The following is a 21,417-nucleotide window of genomic DNA, read 5'->3' on the forward strand; positions in this document are numbered from 1 at the left end:
TGTCAGTTGGCTTTTCATAGCCGATCATTCAGAGTATCTCTACCGCTCCTGCTGTCTCTAGAGAGTTGAAAACAGCAGGTCTGGGACAGGTAGCACGTCTGGTGAACAGGTCAGGGTTCCATAGCCACAGGCAGAACAGTTGAATATGCACTATCATCGTGCACTATTATCGTGCAGTTATCATGCACTGTCATCGTGCACTGTCATCATGCACTGTCATCATGTACTGTCATCATGTACTGTCATCATTCACTGTCATCATGTACTGTCATCATTCACTGTCATCATTCACTGTCATCATGTACTGTCATCATTCACTGTCATCATTCACTGTTATCATTCACTGTTATCATGCACTGTCATCGTGCACTGTCATCATGCACTGTCATCGTGCACTGTCATCATGCACTGTCATCGTGCACTGTCATCATGCACTGTCATCATTCACTGTTATCATGCACTGTCATCATTCACTGTTATCATGCACTGTCATCATGCACTGTCATAATTCACTGTCATAATTCACTGTCATCATTCACTGTTATCATTCACTATCATCATGTACTGTCATCGTGCACTGTTATCATTCACTGTCATCGTGTACTGTCATCGTGCACTGTTATCATGTACTCAACAATATACAGTACCCAGAGGTTAAAGCATAACGAAATTCCATGACTGAATCGTATGTTGATCTCAGATCTTATTGTCAGGGGCTATGTTAACCTCCCCTTTAATGTAACAAAGTCATGACCATTATGCCTTTTGGGAAAATGTTAAACTGCGAGTTTGACCAATTCCAGTCCTCTTGCTTAGGGGCTCCGGGGTCCCCGGGATAATATTTATGTAGAAGGACTGAGAAGCTCCATCCTGGTGACTTTTTTAAAAGGGTAATTCTACTTCAAAATGTATGAAAATAAAATCATGCTGAAACACTCTAAAATATATTTTCCACTTCCAGAAATGGGTCCCATAACATATAGTTAAAAATTATATGAATCTTTTAACATATTGGATCATGCATTGGTGCTTTTAGCCATAATAAGCATTATCACCTGTAGCCCAACTGATGAAGCAGAATGGTCTATAAAATGTACATAGGCTGAAAGGATGGGGTTTGTCCATCTGCTCTTAATAATTATAATTTTATTATAAATATGAATATATAAATAATTACTTTATTTATCATAGATCCCCCCCTCACACATCAACAGCCGACTAGGTAAATAGGTCAACTACTGTCTGATTTTGTTTTAATAACAACATCGCAAAACTGCTTGAAAGTTACATCCTGAGCGAAGGCTTTGAATGACTTTGCCAGCAGCTACAGTAGTCTACACACCGCTGTCCGCGTTCAGCGCTGCTGTGGTCCACAGAGATTTTACTGCGGATCTAAACTGATCTCAGAAACGACCTCTCCAGAATCCTTATGACGGAAATCGGTCGATGTGGCGAAGACCTTTAACCCCCCCCCAGAAACATGTCAAAGGAAATGTTCCCTGCTTGACATTCCATGTGCACAGATAGGAAGTCTGTCTAGTTCTACCTTTGTTCGGGTATCCTTCATCCCCAAATCCCTCCTCTCCATCTCCCCGCTGCTCCTCCTCCGGCTCGTGCTCCGGTGTCCCCCTTGCAGCTCCACCGGGCTCCGCAGCTTCCGCTTCCAGAGCCGCATTGAGCCGCTCCACCAGGTCCGCCTTCAGCCCCTTGGTGTCCAGGGATCGCCGACGCAGCTCCTCTTTCAGCTCGTTCACTTTCAGTTTCTTCACCTCAGCACTCCTCATGGTGCATGGAGATCTATGCAACTACTAAAGATTTCTGCATAGATAACAAACAAAACTCAATGAATAAAAGTAATTGCACAGAATGCACCCTGGAGTTGAATTCTGTATAGCACTGTTTAGCTATGTCCACTATGAAACTGGCGCCAACTTCAATAATAGCACCATGCACTGTTGTTAGCCAACTGGCTAGGTGGATGATGCACTGTAAAACACTGCTTATTAAATGATTATGATGGCCAAAGATGCAACCCCAAGCGCAAATATAAACTGAAAGTCTGCCTCGATAACATAATCCATCGATAGCAGTCATTTTACCTTATCTGAATAACATTAAAGTTGCTAAATGTAGCTACAGGACCGCTAGCCTTAATGCTAACGCTAGCTGCATAACAGTTGGTTGTGCAAGGTGGAGAAAACGCTTCACTGCGCAGGAGGAGTGTTCCGCTAAAGTTACAAATACATCGTCGTGCAAACACAAATATGCACATACAAATATGAAATAGAGCGAAATAGCAAATATATTTATATATATATTTAAAAAAACATTCGTTTTGTACCTTTGCTCGATGCCCCTGCTTCAAAATGGCCTATAAATACAGACCGACGCTTGTTCGAATGGGATTTATGATAAGCAGGTTGCCAGGTCTAACACAAATTTCTAACACAATGGCAACACAAAACCCGCACCAAAGGCCTGGAAACTGGCACAAATGTTGTTGTTTTTTAGCAAGCGAAGAGTTGCCATATTTATACAATAAAATCACTTTTCCATAATGTTATCGTTGCATCGACATTAGAAACAAAATTAGTGTTTCCTCAAGATAATAATTATTGTTGAGCTATGACATGACATAATAAAGGCATTTGAATATGCCGGAAGAGAAAATATCATTTGTCCTTATTAAACTTGACAGATCGTTTTTCATCAATGGATGTCGATTTAACTCGTCAAACTGCTATGATTAAGCAATAAGGCACAAGGAGGTGTGGTATATGGCCAATATACCACGACATTAGAAACAAAATTATATATGGCCAATATACCACGGCTAAGGGCTGTTCTTAAGCATGAGGCAACATGGTGTGCCTGGTTACATTCGTTAACAATGGTATATTGGCCATATACCACACATCCCCAGGGTGCCTTGTTGCTATTATAAAATGGTTACCAACCTAATTAGAACAGTAAAACGTATTATTTTTCTGTCATACCCATGGTATATGCTTTGTGTGATGTATTGTTCTCTCTACCTTTTGTGCTGTTGTCTGGGCCCAATAATGTTTGTACCATGTTTTGTGCTGGTACCATGTTGTTGCTACCATGTTGCTGTTATGTTGTGTTGCTACCATGCTGTGTTGTAATGTGTTGCTGCCTTGCTATGTTGTTGTCTTTAGTCCTCTCTTTATGTAGTGTTGTGATGTGTGTTTTGTCCTTTATTTATATTTATTTATATTTATATATTGTATTTATTTATTTTATTGTTTAATCCCAGCCCCCCGTCCCCGCAGGAGGCCTTTTGGTAAGCCGTCATAACCCACTGTTCCTAGACCAGTTAACCCCACTGTTCCTAGACCAGTTAACCCACTGTTCCTAGACCAGTTAACCCACTGTTCCTAGACCAGTTAACCCACTGTTCCTAGACCAGTTAACCCACTGTTCCTAGGCCAGTTAACCCACTGTTCCTAGACCAGTTAACCCACTGTTCCTAGACCAGTTAACCCACTGTTCCTAGACCAGTTAACCCACTGTTCCTAGACCAGTTAACCCACTGTTCCTAGGCCAGTTAACCCACTGTTCCTAGACCAGTTAACCCACTGTTCCTAGACCAGTTAACCCACTGTTCCTAGGCCAGTTAACCCACTGTTCCTAGGCCGTCATTGTAAATAAGAATTTGTTCTTAACTGACTTGCCTAGTTAAATAAAGGTGAAACAAAAAACAACTAATATGAACTGATATACCAGGGATTTCACCCAATCTGCATTTAGGGCTCGATTCAGGTTTATCAACAATCTGTTCAAATCCGACTGGGGAGATTGAGTGATGAAAGTTGGACAGAGGATCACAAAATCTCTGAGCAAGAACCACTTGGACGAACATGACTAAACTCACGCTAGGCTAAATTCCGGCAATTGTGCTGTTATTTTATGCCAGATGTTAAGACTGCAAACCGTTATAAATGGTCCATTTGCGTGATTGACTTGTCATTTCAATAGGCTGCAGACTCAAATCTGGGTTTATGATTGTAATTCAATTTTACTTGGATAAAGGAAGGTAGCCTATAGTCCCTGATTGGCCTACATATCATTTCAGATAGACTACAGGTAGACTAGACAAGATGTAGTCAAGATATAAACAGAACGATTTAGCAGCTCACTTAGTTCAAACAGACAAATGTATTCAACATGAATAGCGAGGGGATTTTGAGGTAAGAAATTGTTGTTTCCCCAATAGACTGCTTGAATAGGCTACTGAGGATGGGGTCATAATTTCAATCATTGAATGAAATATTAATAATATGTATATATACTGAATATGCTTGTCAACAACAGGCAGTGTTTATTGTTTTGAATTTGTTTCCCCTGTAGCCTGATCTGACTGTCACAGTCAATCTAATGCGTTCTAAATGATCAGCAATTGCGATAGAGCTTAAATAACTTAAAATGAATTAACGAAACATGTCCATTAATAATTGCATACTAACATAAGGCTAAATTATAGCATATTTATTAAATAAGTTCGACAGCTCCAGGTAGACTACACAAGGTGGCACATTGATTTGCAATGACTCCGTCATTTCAACATATTTATTGTATCACATGGCAGCCTACCATGGTATATTTATTAATAGGCTACTTGATGGCCAACGGAGGCAAATGGATCATTCTCCACATTTAATATCCGTTTAATTGAGGACTTTCCCCCATAAAACGAACCACGTGAGGGAGTTCCATAACTTCTATGTTAAATGTCCACTCGGGCAGCAGCCCCCCCCCCCCCCCCCATACCGTTTTCTTTAAGCAAAGTCAACATTATAATGTAGTTTAAACCACCTCCTAACGAATTTATGTAATGGGGCTCTAGTGCGCCCAAATTCGTTTTCCAGTGCTTTGTCCCCATTATTTATTGATGTGCGTCAGTTCTAGCGTAATTCATATGTTTTACGGAAAACGTGTTTGAAATAGATGTCTCCATAATGACAATCTAAATAGCCTACCCACAACTGTTAGAAAAACCCCGCAACCAGTACATTTCCACCCGAGATATCGTTTTCAAAGTAGCCAAATTTAGCCGGAAACCGCGAACATGGCAACACTGCAGATAGCGGATGTCATCAACAACACACGCACTACCGCCACCTTCTGGCCAATCGTTGAACATACCCACCATTTTAGGCCTTGAATACATTTGTCAATCTAAGCAATATTGTACGGTTTTATAACAACAAACTGCAAAGAACAAATGATTAGAACATTTCACTTTATTTTATACTCATTCATATACAGCAATTTTTGTATATATATTTTTTTACACATGTCACAGTACATCACCAACTAGGGAAGGAATTCACACAGTGAGTCAAGACAATGATACAGAGTTGTGACTAGATCAGCGTTTCCCAAGGTCCTCGGGACCCCAAGGTGTGCACATTTGAGTTTTTGCCCCCTAACACGACACAGTTGATTCAAATGATCAAAGCTTGATGATTCGTTGATTATTTGAATCAGCTGTGTAGATCTATGGCAACAACAAAAAAAAGAGTTTGGGAAAACCTTGGGACAAGATGGCGTACAGCCACAACCAGGAAGTGACTTTTCATAGCAGGCTAGGAGAGCATTTTAGCTAAGTCAGAACCATAGTAAAATAAGGTGGGCAACAATTGATGTAGTTAAATGTACAAATTTCAAATTTTCAAGTCAGCAAATATTATTTTCAGCAAATATTATTGCCAGTTAGTTTCCCTGTGTCATACTGTCGTGCAAGGAGTTATAAAACACCCTCCCTACCTGGGTCCAAGCACCCATCAATGGTGTAAAGTACTTAAGGCATTTTTGGGGGGGGGGGGGTATCTGTACTTTTATCATTTATATATTTGACTTTTTACTCCACTACATTCCTAATGAAAATTTGGTAATTTTTACTCCACTACATTTTCCCTGACACCCAAAAGTACATTTTGAATGTTTAGCAGGACAGAAAATGGTCCAATTCACATACTTATCAAGCGAACATCCCTGGTCATCCCTACTGCCTCTGATCTGGAGGACTCACTAAATAGAGAACATCCCTGGTCATCCCTACTGCCTCTGATCTGGAGGACTCACTAAATAGAGAACATCCCTGGTCATCCCTACTGCCTCTGATCTGACAGACTCACTAAACAGAGAACATCCCTGGTCATCCCTACTGCCTCTGATCTGACAGACTCACTAAACAGAGAACATTCCTGGTTATCCTTACTGCCTCTGATCTGGTGGACACACTAAACAGAGAACATCCCTGGTCATCCCTACTGCCTCTGATCTGGAGGAGTCACTAAACAGAGAACATCCCTGATCATCCCTACTGCCTCTGATCTGGAGGACTCACTAAACATAGAACATCCCTGGTCATCCCTACTGCCTCTGATCTGACAGACTCACTAAACAGAGGACATCCCTGGTCATCCCTACTGCCTCTGATCTGACAGACTCACTAAACAGAGAACATCCCTGGTCATCCCTACTGCCTCTGATCTGGAGGAGTCACTAAACAGAGAACATCCCTGATCATCCCTACTGCCTCTGATCTGGAGGACTCACTAAACAGAGAACATCCCTGGTCATCCCTACTGGCTCTGATCTGGAGGACTCACTAAACACAACTGCGTTGTTTTTAAATCATGTCTGAGTGTTGGAATGTGACCCTTGCTATGCGAAAACAAAAAACAAGACAATTGTGCCATCTGGTTTTCTTAATATAAGGAATTTTTAATGATTCATACTTTTGATACTTAAGTATATTTAAAACCAAATACTTTTACTCAAGTAGTAATTTTCTATTAAAATATCTTCACTTTTACTACAGAATGATATTTGAGTAGTTTTTCCACCCCATATAGCAGCGTTTCCTCCAGTCCTACCACAGAACACATTGTTGTTGTAGCCCCAAACAAGCACACCCGATTCCACTTCATCCACAATTAGTTGAATCAGAGGAATTTGTCATCTGGGCCAACAACAAAAAATGAGTGGGGGTACCGGAGGACAGGAGTTGGGCTGTTGGGGGTACTGGAAGACTGGAGTTGGGCTGTTGAGGGTACTGGAGGACTGGAGTTGGGCTGTTGGGGGTACTGGAAGACTGGAGTTGGGCTGTTGAGGGTACTGGAGGACTGGAGTTGGGCTGTTGGGGGTACTGGAAGACTGGAGTTGGGCTGTTGAGGGTACTGGAGGACTGGAGTTGGGCTGTTGGGGGTACTGGAGGACTGGAGTTGGGCTGTTGGGGGTACTGGAGGACTGGAGTTGGGCTGTTGGGGGTACTGGAGGACTGGAGTTGGGCTGTTGGGGGGACTGGAGTTGGGCTATTGGGGGGACTGGAGTTGGGCTGTTAGGGGTACTGGAGTTGGGCTTTTGGGGGGACTGGAGTTGGGCTGTTGGGGGTACTGGAGGACTGGAGTTGGGCTGTTGGGGGTACTGGAGGACTGGAGTTGGGCTGTTGGGGGTACTGGAGGACTGGAGTTGGGCTGTTGGGGGTACTGGAGGACTGGAGTTGGGCTTTTGGGGGTACTGGAGGACTGGAGTTGGGCTGTTGGGGGTACTGGAGGACTGGAGTTGGGCTTTTGGGGGTACTGGAGGACTGGAGTTGTGCTTTTGGGGGGACTGGAGGACTGGAGTTGGGCTTTTGGGCAGACTGGAGGACTGGAGTTGGGCTTTTGGGGGGACTGGAGGACTGGAGTTGGGCTTTTGGGGGGACTGGAGTTGGGCTTTTGGGGGGACTGGAGTTGGGCTTTTGGGGGTACTGGAGGACTGGAGTTGGGCTTTTGGGGGGACTGGAGGAGGGACCAGGAAACACTGGCCCTATATGACAGTGTTTCCTGGTTATGTCACATGGTCTCCTCCTCGTCTAAGCATAATAGATCCCCATGCAGTCACTCTATCACCAAGCCAAACCAATCAGGTTTGATATAGGTTTATATAGGTTTAATATAGGTGCTTCGTTTCAACCAGACACTGAAATGTGGTGTGTTGAAACAGTTCCCTTGTCCAGGACATGGGGACTGGAGTTGGGCTGTCGTAGTGTTTATTTATATATATATAAATAATAAAACTGAACAAAAATATTAAAACGCAACATGCAACAATTTCAAAGATTTTACTGAGTTACAGTTCATATAAAGAAATCAGTCAATTGAAATAAACTCATTAGGCCCTAATCTCTGGATTTAACATGACTGGGGAGGCGGGCCCACTGGGGAGGCGGGCCCGGAGGCGGGCCCAGCTAATCAGAATGAGTTTTGCCCCACAAAAGGGCCAAAAAAAAAGAAATACTCCTCAGCACCCCACCTCAGACGATCCCGCAGGTGAAGAAGCCTGATGTGGAGGTCCTGAGCTGGTGTGGTTATACGTGGTCTGTGGTTGTGGGGCCGGTTGGACGTATTGACAAATAACCTCAAAAATATATTGGAGACAGTTTATGGTAGATAAATCATATGACCTGGGCTAGATAAATTAACATTCAATTGTCTGGCAACCGCTCCGGTGGACATTCCTGCAGTCAGCATGCCAATTTCACACTCCCTCAAAAATCAGGGTAGCCTAGTGGTTAGAGTGTTGGACTAGTAACCGAAAGGTTGCAAGTTCGAATCCCCGAGCTGACAAGGTACAAATCTGTCATTCTGCCCCTTGAACAGGCAATTAACCCACTGTTCCAAGGCTGTCATTGAAAATAACAATATGTTCTTAACTGACTTGCCTGGTAAAATTAATAAATACAAATCTGTGTCATTGTGTTTTGTGACAAAACAGCACATTTTAAAAAGTGGCCTTTTAACGTCCCCCAGCACAAGGTGCACCGGTGTAACGATCATGCGGTTTAATCAGCTTCTTGATATGCCACACCTTTCAGGTGGATGGATTAATCTTGGCAAACGAGAAAACGCTCACTAACAGGAATGTAAACGAATTCACGCACAACATTTTAGAGAAATAAGCTGTGTGTGTGTGTGTGTGTGTGTGTGTGGAAAAATTTGGGGGATTTTTTTTTATTTCAGCTCATGAAACACTTTACATGTTGTGTTTAAAAAAAAAAAAATGTGTTCAGTGTTAAATAAAGCATTGAACCCCCCCCCCAAAAAAAATGAATACACTATATGCCAGCGAGTCATTGCTCCAGCAGCAGCCCCTGACACACAGCAAAACCCCCCAGTAATTAGAATCAGGTCCACTCACACCCAGCTCTACAGGAAATCCTTTATATATATATATATATATATAGCAGCAGACAGACAGTACTGTGTTGTGGTTGCACTTCTCTCCACTTAACTGATAAAGGCATCTGCATAGAGGGTCGGTTTGCATCTAGCAGAACTCAGCAAACATCTGCTCGCCTTAATGAACATCACTTGAAAAATTAGGGGGGAGAAAAAAAAAGTGGATCTACACTGCGGTTTGTCCCTTTTGAGCCACCGTAGCAACATACCCAGTAACACTTCCCTCAAAACAGATCAAATTAACCAGACAGAAATCAAGAAATCTGTAATAAAATGTTGACATTTTTTCCCCCAGAGGAAGTCTTAAGTTGCTCAATTTCCCCATCTAACAGATGTTTGGTTCTGTATTTCTCAATTGAAAACATGTGCATGAAAGCTAGTCTTGACCAGGAGAATAGAAAACTGTCGGTGGGAGGTTCTCTTCTGCACTGTTCAACCAATCCGGTAAATGCGGAGGCGGAGTTAAGATGGTATTGCTTTGTTAATGCCCGCCCTCTTTCCATTTCTCCTGAAAACGAGAACATCTCAGCAGAGGCTACTTGAATGACAAACACTTCATTGAAGAATATGGTCAATAGTTCCTACTAGGGAGTACTGAACATAGACTTTTGCCTCAAGAAGAAAAAATAAATGAACAGCCGAAAAAAACCAGCACCTGCCAAAGACCAAAGCAAACATAATATATGCACAGACTGTTTCATCTGGGAAGCACACGGTTAAGTGTCACAGTCCTTTTATTAACAGACATAACCTGGCGGACAGAGATCTGTCTGTTTTAGCCAACAGCTGACTCGTGTGGCATCATATCCTAGACGGAAAGGACTCCACACACACACACACGGTCCACTCCATAAATTCAGCCGCACAAAAGTAAGCAGGGATCGACACAAACGGATCTCCGTCGCTCCGTTTGCAGAGTGTGTGTGTGTGTGTGTGTAGAGTCCTTTATTCTCGTCTGACAACACTACATTGAGAGAGAGAGACAGATATGAAAAGGTTAGGTATGACATGAGTGAGAACTTGGCTAAAGGCAAACCGATCTGACGACCACCAGGCTAATTCAGAAATTACACAGGTATCACTTTTGACTGGGATCCACAGAAGAGGAAGCCAGAGTGGTAGCAGGATCCGAAACAGGAACTTGCATGGTAACAGGAGGTGGTAAGGAGAGCAGCAGCCTGTTGACCTCCCTTAGCCTGGCATCCAGTGTCTCTGTGTTCAAGGTCAGCTCTCCTATCTGTGTCTGCAGACTGCCAATGGTGTGACTCAGCTCTTCTTCCTTCCTCTTAGAGTTGGCCGCTTGTCTACTGTACTCTAGGATCATACACCCCCCTCCGACGATGAAGATGATGGCCTCCCCCAGCAGCTCTGCACCCAGCTCTGCTGCCGCCTCTTCGTTCAGGGGCTTGATGGTGGAACCCCGAAAACCCATGATCCTCATCTTGGTCCTCATCTCCACCCAGTGGTAAACTAGAGCGGGAGGGAAGAGAGAACCGGTGCCATTACTATTTTATACAACAGGTGGTAAGACCATAAGCCAGGTTCAAGCCCAGCGACACACAGGCTGATATTTACCCAGGGGAAGAAAAAAAAAAAATAAGAGAAAATTCCTTTTTTTTTTTTAAAGATAGTAAATCCCATGTTTTGTATCGCGTGAGAAATGCCTCCTGCGTAGGTATAGATCTTTGTTTTGGCAGCACTGTGTGACACGCTGGCGTCTACATGTGGACGCACCAACAGGCCTTTTTGTGTCAGTAAAAGTAAATATGGAGTCCAACCACCACCACCACCCTGAAGTAAATATGGAGTCCAACCACCACCACCACCACCACCACCCTGAAGTAAATATGGAGTCCAACCACCACCACCACCACCCTGAAGTAAATATGGAGTCCAACCACCACCACCACCACCCTGAAGTAAATATGGAGTCCACCCACCACCACCCTGAAGTAAATATGGAGTCCAACCACCACCACCCTGAAGTAAATATGGAGTCCAACCACCACCACCACCACCCTGAAGTAAATATGGAGTCCAACCACCACCACCACCACCCTGAAGTAAATATGGAGTCCAACCACCACCACCACCACCCTGAAGTAAATATGGAGTCCAACCACCACCCTGAAGTAAATATGGAGTCCACCCACCACCACCACCCTGAAGTAAATATGGAGTTCAACCACCACCACCACCACCCTGAAGTAAATATGGAGTCCAACCACCCCCACCACCACCCTGAAGTAAATATGGAGTCCAACCACCACCACCACCCTGAAGTAAATATGGAGTCCAACCACCACCACCACCACCCTGAAGTAAATATGGAGTCCAACCACCCCCACCACCACCCTGAAGTAAATATGGAGTCCAACCACCACCACCACCCTGAAGTAAATATGGAGTCCAACCACCACCACCACCACCACCCTGAAGTAAATATGGAGTCCAACCACCACCACCCTGAAGTAAATATGGAGTCCAACCACCACCACCCTGAAGTAAATATGGAGTCCAACCACCACCACCACCCTGAAGTAAATATGGAGTCCAACCACCACCACCACCCTGAAGTAAATATGGAGTCCAACCACCACCACCACCACCCTGAAGTAAATATGGAGTCCAACCACCACCACCACCACCCTGAAGTAAATATGGAGTCCAACCACCACCACCACCACCCTGAAGTAAATATGGAGTCCAACCACCACCACCCTGAAGTAAATATGGAGTCCAACCACCACCACCCTGAAGTAAATATGGAGTCCAACCACCACCACCCTGAAGTAAATATGGAGTCCAACCACCACCACCCTGAAGTAAATATGGAGTCCAACCACCACCACCACCACCCTGAAGTAAATATGGAGTCCAACCACCACCACCACCACCCTGAAGTAAATATGGAGTCCAACCACCACCACCACCACCCTGAAGTAAATATGGAGTCCCACCACCACCCTGAAGTAAATATGAAGTCCAACCACCACCTCCACCACCACCCTGAAGTAAATATGGAGTCCACCCACCACCACCACCCTGAAGTAAATATGGAGTCCAACCACCACCACCACCACCCTGAAGTAAATATGGAGTCCAACCACCACCACCCTGAAGTAAATATGGAGTCCAACCACCACCACCACCACCCTGAATATGGAGTCCAACCACCCCCACCACCACCCTGAAGTAAATATGGAGTCCAACCACCACCACCACCCTGAAGTAAATATGGAGTCCAACCACCACCACCACCACCCTGAAGTAAATATGGAGTCCAACCACCACCACCCTGAAGTAAATATGGAGTCCAACCACCACCACCACCCTGAAGTAAATATGGAGTCCAACCACCACCACCACCCTGAAGTAAATATGGAGTCCAACCACCACCACCACCCTGAAGTAAATATGGAGTCCAACCACCACCACCACCACCACCCTGAAGTAAATATGGAGTCCAACCACCACCACCACCACCCTGAAGTAAATATGGAGTCCAACCACCACCACCACCACCCTGAAGTAAATATGGAGTCCAACCACCACCACCACCACCCTGAAGTAAATATGGAGTCCAACCACCACCACCACCACCCTGAAGTAAATATGGAGTCCAACCACCACCACCACCACCCTGAAGTAAATATGGAGTCCAACCACCACCACCACCCTGAAGTAAATATGGAGTCCAACCACCACCACCACCACCACCCTGAAGTAAATATGGAGTCCAACCACCACCACCACCACCACCCTGAAGTAAATATGGAGTCCAACCACCACCACCACCACCCTGAAGTAAATATGGAGTCCAACCACCACCACCCTGAAGTAAATATGGAGTACATGACAGTGTATGGTGGCGATGACGATGACAGTGTATGGTGGCGATGACAGTGTATGGTGGCGATGATGACAGTGTATGGTGACGACGATGACAGTGTATGGTGATGATGATGAGACAGTGTATGGTGGCGATGACAGTGTATGGTGGCGATGACGATGACAGTGTATGGTGATGATGATGAGACAGTGTATGGTGATGACAGTGTATGGTGATGACGATGACCGTGTATGGTGATGACGATGACAGTGTATGGTGATGATGATGAGACAGTGTATGGTGATGACAGTGTATGGTGATGACGATGACCGTGTATGGTGATGACGATGACAGTGTATGGTGATGACAGTGTATGGTGATGACAGTGTATGGTGATGACAGTGTATGGTGATGACAGTGTATGGTGATGACAGTGTATGGTGATGACAGTGTATGGTGATGACGATGACCGTGTATGGTGATGACGATGACAGTGTATGGTGATGATGATGAGACAGTGTATGGTGATGACAGTGTATGGTGATGACGATGACAGTGTATGGTGATGATGATGATGACAGTATGGTGATGACAGTGTATGGTGATGACAGTGTACGGTGACGATGACAGTGTACGGTGATGATGACAGTGTATGGTGACGACAGTGTATGGTGACTATGACAGTGTATGGTGATGACAGTGTATGATGATGATGATGACAGTGTATGGTGATGATGATGACAGTATGGTGACGACAGTGTATGGTGACTATGACAGTGTATGGTGATGACAGTGTATGATGATGATGACAGTGTATGGTGATGATGATGATGACAGTATGGTGACAACAGTGTATGGTGACTATGACAGTGTATGATGATGACAGTGTATGATGATGACAGTGTATGGTGATGACAGTGTATGGTGACGATGACAGTGTATGGTGGTAATGATAATAGTGTATGATGATGACAGTGTATGGTGGTAATGATGATGACAGTGTATGGTGACGATGACAGTGTATGGTGACGATAACAGTGTATGGTGATGATGACAGTGTATGGTGATGATGACAGTGTATGGTGGTAATGATGATGACAGTGTGTGATGATGACAGTGTATGGTGATGACAGTGTATGGTGATGATGATGATGACCGTGTGTGGTGATGATGATGACAGTGTATGGTGATGACAGTGTATGGTGATGACAGTGTATGGTGATGATGATGACAGTGTATGGTGATGATGATGACAGTGTATGGTGATGATGATGATGACAGTGTATGGTGATGATGATGATGACAGTGTATGGTGATGATGATGATGACAGTGTATGGTGATGATGATGCTCCATTCCAATAAATATCAAGTGTCTGATTCTGGTGACACGAAGATCGATGCTCGTCTGCCGTTTGACAAATACAAATATTCCCTCCCTTACCCATAATAATCATCATCGTTATGTAGACTAGCCGACCAGTACTGTATCTGCCAGCCCTGTATAGAACCAGCCCTGTATAGAACAAACCTCTCTTACCCATAATAATCATCATCGTCATGTAGACTAGCCTACCAGTACTGTATCTGCCAGCCCTGTATAGAACCAGCCCTGTATAGAACAAACCTCTCTTACCCATAATAATCATCATCATCGTCATGTAGACTAGCCTACCAGTGCTGTATCTGTGAGCTGTTGGGCTGGAGACCACAAGCCAAGACCAGAGGAGGCACATTTGCTATTTAAACACAACAGTTTTTCCCGACAAAACAGTAGAGTTTAAAGTGGAGAAACACTGAACTGTAGAGATTTGGATTCAGGACATGAAAACTTAAGTGAAAAACTACATTTTGTGTGCACTACATCATCACGCTCTGCTTTTTATCCGCAACAAGTCAGTGCACTAAGTTTTGTAGACGTGACCTTTTGCCAAAAGTTTAAATGGCGTTGTTTACAAGGTGTGCAAGGGCGACTTGAGTTATTACACACGCGAACGACAGAGAAGTAAATGGATACATGCTAGAAAGCACCAATAGGATCTCATTAGGTTGTTATACACACTATGCTTCATGTACTCACATTGAAAACAGAGATGTACTATCTTGGTTTAGCTATAAATATCTTTGGCGGCGTTGTGTTCTTACAACTGTATAGTTGATACATGGGCTGGCCAGACCATAATGCTGGGACACCAGCGACTGATCACCCGTTGTTGGCAGGGGGTAGTTAGCCTAAGAATGGACTCAAGGAGCTCAATGTTATTCCTTATAGTCCAAGGACCTTAGATGTTCTGTCTTAGAAGTGAATTGGCTCTCTGAGATTTGGATTCAGGACATGAAAACTTAAGTGAAAAACTACATTTTTGTGTGCACTACATCATCACGCTCTGCTTTTTTATCCGCAACAGGTCAGTTTGGTGCAAATACACCTCTGGTGGGACCATTGGCATATTTTCTTAACGAAGATTTTAGAATATTCACAAGAAGAAGACAAATAAGTTGGTCGCCATTTGGATAGAAACCCAGCTACTGAAAACGACTGTTGACGGCAACTAACGTGATATGAAAGTAGGAGAGCTTTATTTCTAGAAACGTACCACAATTGAGAATCGATTCAGATGGGAGCATTTGACTGTCTGGGCTGCCAGAGAGCCAATTCACGTCTAAGACAGAACATCTAAGGTCCTTGGACTATAAGGAATAACATTGAGTCCATTCTTAGGCTAACTACCCCCTGCCAACAACGGGTGATCAGTCGCTGGTGTCCCAGCATTATGGTCTGGCCAGCCCATGTATCAACTATACAGTTGTAAGAACACAACGCCGCCAAAGATATTTATAGCTAAACCAAGATAGTACATCTGTGTTTTCAACGCGAGTACATGAAGCATAGTGTGTATAACAACCTAATGAGATCCTATTGGTGCTTTCTAGCATGTATCCATTCACTTCTCTGTCGTTCGCGTGTGTAATAACTGAAGTCGCCCTTGCACACCTTGTAAACAACGCCATTTAAACTTTTGGCAAAAGGTCACGTCTACAAAACTTAGTGCACTTTGTTTGTGACAGAAAATAAAAATTTAAGAGCAGGCTTTTCTTCAACGTGAATAAAATCAGCAGAATGCCAGCCCAGTTCCATCTCACGCCATACTCTCCCACTGGGCTTCCTTCTCCTCGCCATATTTGGTGGGGAGTGGAAATTCCAACCGGAAGCTTCAGATTTATACAAAAATCAGTGAAACATCTGGCTCCTTGTTCTATCTGTGATGCAGTGACAGAGGAGTTCACTAGGTAAACTCAAACTTCACAGAGACAATAACAGAGGTTGTAAACACGGCTCATCCAGAATAGCAGGGTGCAACTGCAACCCGCAATTCAGGGCATTCCTGCATCTGTAGGAACCCTTCTTTATATTGGTTAATGCTAGGCCTCCTCCAGTACACAGGCAGGGGCGCTCCAGTACAGTAGGTGGCGATAATGCACTATAACGTTGGATGCCGACTGCCAATAACCCCCACAGAAGGAGGAGGCGGGGCCGACAAAAAAGGAAGCCATGCAAAATTGATCTGAATCTTTTAATCTATAGTGACATAGCTAATAGTGTAATACTACTGCTGGAGGTCAATGTAATGTAAAACAAAATGTACAGTTCATTCGTAATAAAAAAAAAACACTTAACATTTCATTTCCTACAGACAACCTCAATGACAAACGAAAGAGTCCTGCACTCATTAATTTTAACCGCGCTCCAATTGGCTACATGGTTCGCTGGATAATCCTCCTGACTGACGTACCTACTGTATCATTGGACCATTTCCATTTCAATCACCAAAAGTCACAAATGGGCGTTCTTCACGATCATGCCCATGTAAACTATTGGCCTAGCGGCAGTGACAGGTGAATTCTATTGGTTAACTATTACATGACCCTCCCGTCCTTCGACTCTCCCCAACCTCCCGTTTAACAGAACCACTCAGTCCGTAGCTTCAATGAAACTAAATGACTTACTCTGTCCCGGTGGAAGACAAACATATGTCTTGAAGAACTCGCTCCGGAGAGCCCCGGCCTTGAGCCTGTTGGCTACGGGCTTGCTGAGCTGCCGTACACCGAGGTAGAGGAGCTTGGCGATGGGGAAGGCACCGACAGCCATCTTGACGGAAACACTCCTTCTTCTTCGTTGAGGTTTAACGGTGGTTGGCATCCAATAAATGTTGAATTACCGCCACCTACTAGACTGGAGTACAACTCCTTTATACTTTGCTTGAAAAAATAAATAAATAAACAAATACCCTAACACAATAATCACAAAATAAATTCTAAAATTAAAAAAAAAAAGACTCTACTGCACTATTTTAATCTATTAAGTCAGGCCAACCCTAGTCCTAACTGGGCTCTCAAGTGGCACAGTGGTCTAAGGCACTGTATCTCAGTGCTTGAGATTTCACAACACCCTGGTTCAAATCCAGGCTCTATCACTAACTGGCTATGATTGGGTGGCCCACAATTGGCACAGCGTTGTTTGGTTGTTGTAGGCCATCATTGTAAATATGACTTTTTTTTCTTAACTGACTTTCCTAGTTTAAAAAACAAAACAATTCTGAAAGGATGGGACACACCCTGTAATTCTTCTGATGTCAAGTCTCACACACCCAAATACCTCTCTGCAACTGCCAAGGAAACTCTTCTTTGGTGGTGCTTTAAGGGCTGAATACACCGGAAACGGTGTATTGCCGCCCCCTACTGGATAGGGGAACTCCAAAACAGAAAATGAAAATAAACCAAAACTTTTTAAGTGTCACGGTGCTGACTTTTGTCACTTCGGTGTAACAAGGGCCTTGCCATGCGGCCCTACCAACTCTTCTATGTATTCGTAATGGCCCTTCGCGTGAGTTGGGTTTGTTCCTTCGTTCACGTTGTCACTCCCTTATTTCCCGGTCTAGTGTGGGGCCTTGGATAGATGAGGACTTTATTACTTTATGTTTATAGACTCTTCCTATACTCCCTTACCTTGGGTCCTCTTCTCTTATATATCAATACCTAATAACTCATCTTCTGTTAGTTATTATGCTCGTCAGCTAGTAGTCACTGGGAAACTAGTATTGTTATATGTATTTGACTTGTCCAAAGATATATTATTGTCCACACAGTGAAATATTCTTTAGTGCAATCACTTTAACCTATAACCAGGGTCACTTTCTGTTCAGTGAGAGTGTCAGAGGCGTTTGCTCTCCAGATCGTTAATCTGGCCTAGTTGTCAAAGTTTCAAGCTTTTATTAAGTCACTCTGTTTTTGGTCTTATACACATTATTACAATTCAATGGTTCTACAGTTTCCTAATACATCCATAATGCTCAATCAATCCTTAATGCGCTATGCTATGCCACGTAATATTTTGCAAAGGTAAAAAGCTTTTAACACACTTCTTTATGACTCTTTAAACAAAGCAAACACTCATATATTTACCTTGAAGCTCTATTCCCTTGGTCTCTATAAGAGTAGTAATATTTACCTTGAAGCTCTATTCCCTTGGTCCTTCCCCTGGTCTCTATAAGAGTAGTAATATTTACCTTGAAGCTCTATTCCCCTGGTCCTTCCCCTGGTCTCTATAAGAGTAGTAATATTTACCTTGACGCTCTATTCCCCTGGTCCTTCCCCTGGTCTCTATAAGAGTAGTAATATTTACCTTGAAGCTCTATTCCCCTGGTCTCTATAAGAGTAGTAATATTTACCTTGACGCTCTATTCCCCTGGTCCTTCCCCTGGTCTCTATAAGAGTAGTAATATTTACCTTGACGCTCTATTCCCCTGGTCCTTCCCCTGGTCTCTATAAGAGTAGTAATATTTTTGCAGCCTTCTGCTGTTTATAATACTATAATCTTCTTATTTAGTCCGAATTTCCTATGGTTTTTACTGCCTACTGTTTAGATATTGATTCCTTCTTATCGACCTTTGGCTACTACGAGGCTTTAACTATTTCTGGGCTTTTTCATTCTTGCCGAACTGCGATTGTTACTGACGCACCAAAGATGGAACGTTGTTGCTATCAAGAGTTCTCCACACCTCGCATTGTGGATGGGCGAAGTTCTCTCGTGCACAATCTTGTTCACTTATTCTTTTTATAGAGGTGCGTAATACAACACAATTATTTAAGATATACCAGTCTATAGTTTGCTCGCGCCTTGAGATCAAAGTAGTCAATACAAACAGAGTATAGTAAAAGTAATTTACCTGGTCTGATGATTCTCTATGATATCCAAATCATATGGGTAGAGGATCATGCCTAGGCACTGATCTCTCCTCCTTTTATACCTCTTTTAGACACTCAGTTTGGAGAAAGATGTTCGGGAGTGCAATCTATCTTAACACAGAGTGACATTGCATTACGTATTAAGTAGCACTTAGTCCAATGTTAGTTCCTTTAGCACTGATGCCCATAGTTATTCTTCCGTTGGGGCGTCGTCTCGGTAGGTCGGTTCATACCACTCCTCCTCAGTCTCCCTGTAGGTTTGTTCTTGTTTAATTTCCAGTACTTGTATTTCCCATGCATTTGGCTCCCTCTGCTGGTCACCTGCTGTTGTGGCAATTTCTTATTTTATCCCCCAGTCAACAGATGGCCTTAGAGCCCAATGTTAGTTCCTTTAGCACTGATGCCCATAGTTATTCTTCCGTTGGGGCGTCGTCTCGGTAGGTCGGTTCATACCACTCCTCCTCAGTCTCCCTGTAGGTTTGTTCTTGTTTAATTTCCAGTACTTGTATTTCCCATGCATTTGGCTCCCTCTGCTGGTCACCTGCTGTTGTGGCAATTTCTTATTTTATCCCCCAGTCAACAGATGGCCTTAGAGCCCATGAATGTGGCCCTGGAACTGGACCGGCCACTGAGGGAGGGGTCCGATATTTTTTTGCCTTTTGCCACATAATCCACTCAAACATCCGAAGAAAAGAAAATACAGACGAAACATTAATTGATAGGATTCCTTGTAATGCCTCTGCTGTAAAATCCCTGAGCACTAAACAACGATGCCTATTTTCTCTGATTTCCTCTTTGTTTGCTCCGTGCCGTTTAGAACCAATGAAATGAAACGATACAACGTGTCAACATGTCAGGATCCCGTTGGCGGTGAACATTTACTGTAGTCGTTAATCCAACTATCATGGTTTCTTCAAAGTTACTCCCTTCTTCCGCTCTTCCCAGCACCTGCGGAGAAGGAGACACGCTGGACAGGCCTTAATCTTGCCACCCCTGTGTGTCCTTCACCCTAACAGGGAAGGAATCGAGGCGCATGTTCGCCACCACAGCATTTCGTCTCAACTGGCATATAATTCTCTAGCCAATGGTCATGACTTTCAGTTCCTTTCACGTCACACATAAGAGTCATTGGACGAAAGGCGTCTTCTGGTACGTACGGGGGCGTTTTTTTTTAAGAGCCCAAGAGTTGTGGTCTGGATTTGGAATCATAAGAACCTTATCTTTCATATCAGCGAGAAAAAAGTTGAATTGATACACACCTTTTATAGGGGTTAGGGTTCCCAAACTGCCATTTTTTTCAACGTTACAGCGCTTATTTACAGAAAACAGACAAGACAAACACTGAAAAATACGGTCGTCTGCAACTGTTAAAACAGTGAGCAGTAAGTGTCTATTTTGTATTTGTGAAATTATTTTGATGGGAAATGGAAGTAGAGGGATTTATGTTTCTAGAACCGTATTGCAATTGAGAATCGATTCACGTTTAGATTGAATGATTGAATGATTTGGCTTCCGGAGCCAATTTGCCCTTTAAAAAGAAAGGTCCTTGGACTAAGGAGTAACATTAGGGTGCTTTAGTCCAATACTCCTCCTGTCTATGTACACTTGACTCATGTTCAAGTATTTCAAATGTGTCACACTGCAAGGGTTTGGACATGAAGGCGTGTACAGGGTATGTCACATAACCCAAACATACGTGTGAAAGGAGAGACTGTTCTTCAAAGAACAAAATAATGGATGGAATGGGCTTCCTCACTCCATCCACCATACGGGTCGGTCTGAGTGCACCGACCACTCCATCCACCATACGGGTCGATCTGAGTGCACCGACCACTCCATCCACCATACGGGTCGGTCTGAGTGCACCGACCACTCCATCCTCCATACGGGTCGGTCTGAGTGCACCGACCACTCCATCCACCATACGGGTCGGTCTGAGTGCACCGACCACTCCATCCGCCATACGGGTCAGTCTGAGTGCACCGACCACTCCATCCACCATACGGGTCGGTCTGAGTGCACCGACCACTCCATCCGCCATACGGGTCAGTCTGAGTGCACCGACCACTCCATCCACCATACGGGTCGAT

At 43.8% G+C, this 21,417-nt stretch overlaps 2 protein-coding genes across 7 annotated transcripts in view; both read right to left on the reverse strand.

Moving 5' to 3' along the window:
• The window catches only part of hnrnpul1 (heterogeneous nuclear ribonucleoprotein U like 1), a 56,491-nt gene extending 53,902 nt beyond the window's left edge, over positions 1–2,589 (reverse strand). For 4 of the 5 annotated variants that reach the window (XR_016491454.1, XR_016491455.1, XR_016491456.1 and 1 more), the window contains exons 1-2: positions 2,342–2,472; positions 1,547–1,818 (exon numbers count right to left, since the gene is read on the reverse strand). Coding sequence is in view for 2 of the 5 variants with exons in the window: in XM_090218997.1 (XP_090075123.1) it covers positions 1,547–1,784 (238 nt within the window). In the remaining 3 variants the exon portion in view is untranslated. Of the gene's footprint in view, positions 1–1,546; positions 1,819–2,341 lie in introns of all 5 variants that reach the window. The other variant, XM_090218998.1, reaches the window with a different exon arrangement.
• A 2,660-nt stretch (positions 2,590–5,249) lies between these two features.
• Positions 5,250–19,551, reverse strand: opa3 (outer mitochondrial membrane lipid metabolism regulator OPA3). Of its 2 annotated transcripts, XM_090219000.1 has the most exons (3): positions 19,309–19,530; positions 17,090–17,315; positions 5,250–10,721 (listed from the first exon to the last, which is right to left on the reverse strand). In XM_090219000.1, the coding sequence occupies exons 2-3, from the start codon at positions 17,280–17,282 to the stop codon at positions 10,330–10,332; spliced, it is 585 nt and encodes a 194-aa protein (XP_090075126.1). In that variant the 5' UTR covers positions 17,283–17,315; positions 19,309–19,530; the 3' UTR covers positions 5,250–10,329. The 2 variants fall into 2 exon arrangements, with proteins under 2 accessions (XP_090075126.1, XP_090075127.1); XM_090219001.1 differs by lacking the exon at positions 17,090–17,315 and having other exon boundaries at positions 6,733–10,721; positions 19,309–19,551.
• Positions 19,552–21,417: the final 1,866 nt, after the last annotated feature.

The sequence above is a fragment of the Oncorhynchus mykiss genome, chromosome 24 (assembly GCF_057628025.1).
Source record: "Oncorhynchus mykiss isolate SJ-2025 chromosome 24, ASM5762802v1, whole genome shotgun sequence".
In the NCBI taxonomy this organism is placed as follows: domain Eukaryota; kingdom Metazoa; phylum Chordata; class Actinopteri; order Salmoniformes; family Salmonidae; genus Oncorhynchus; species Oncorhynchus mykiss.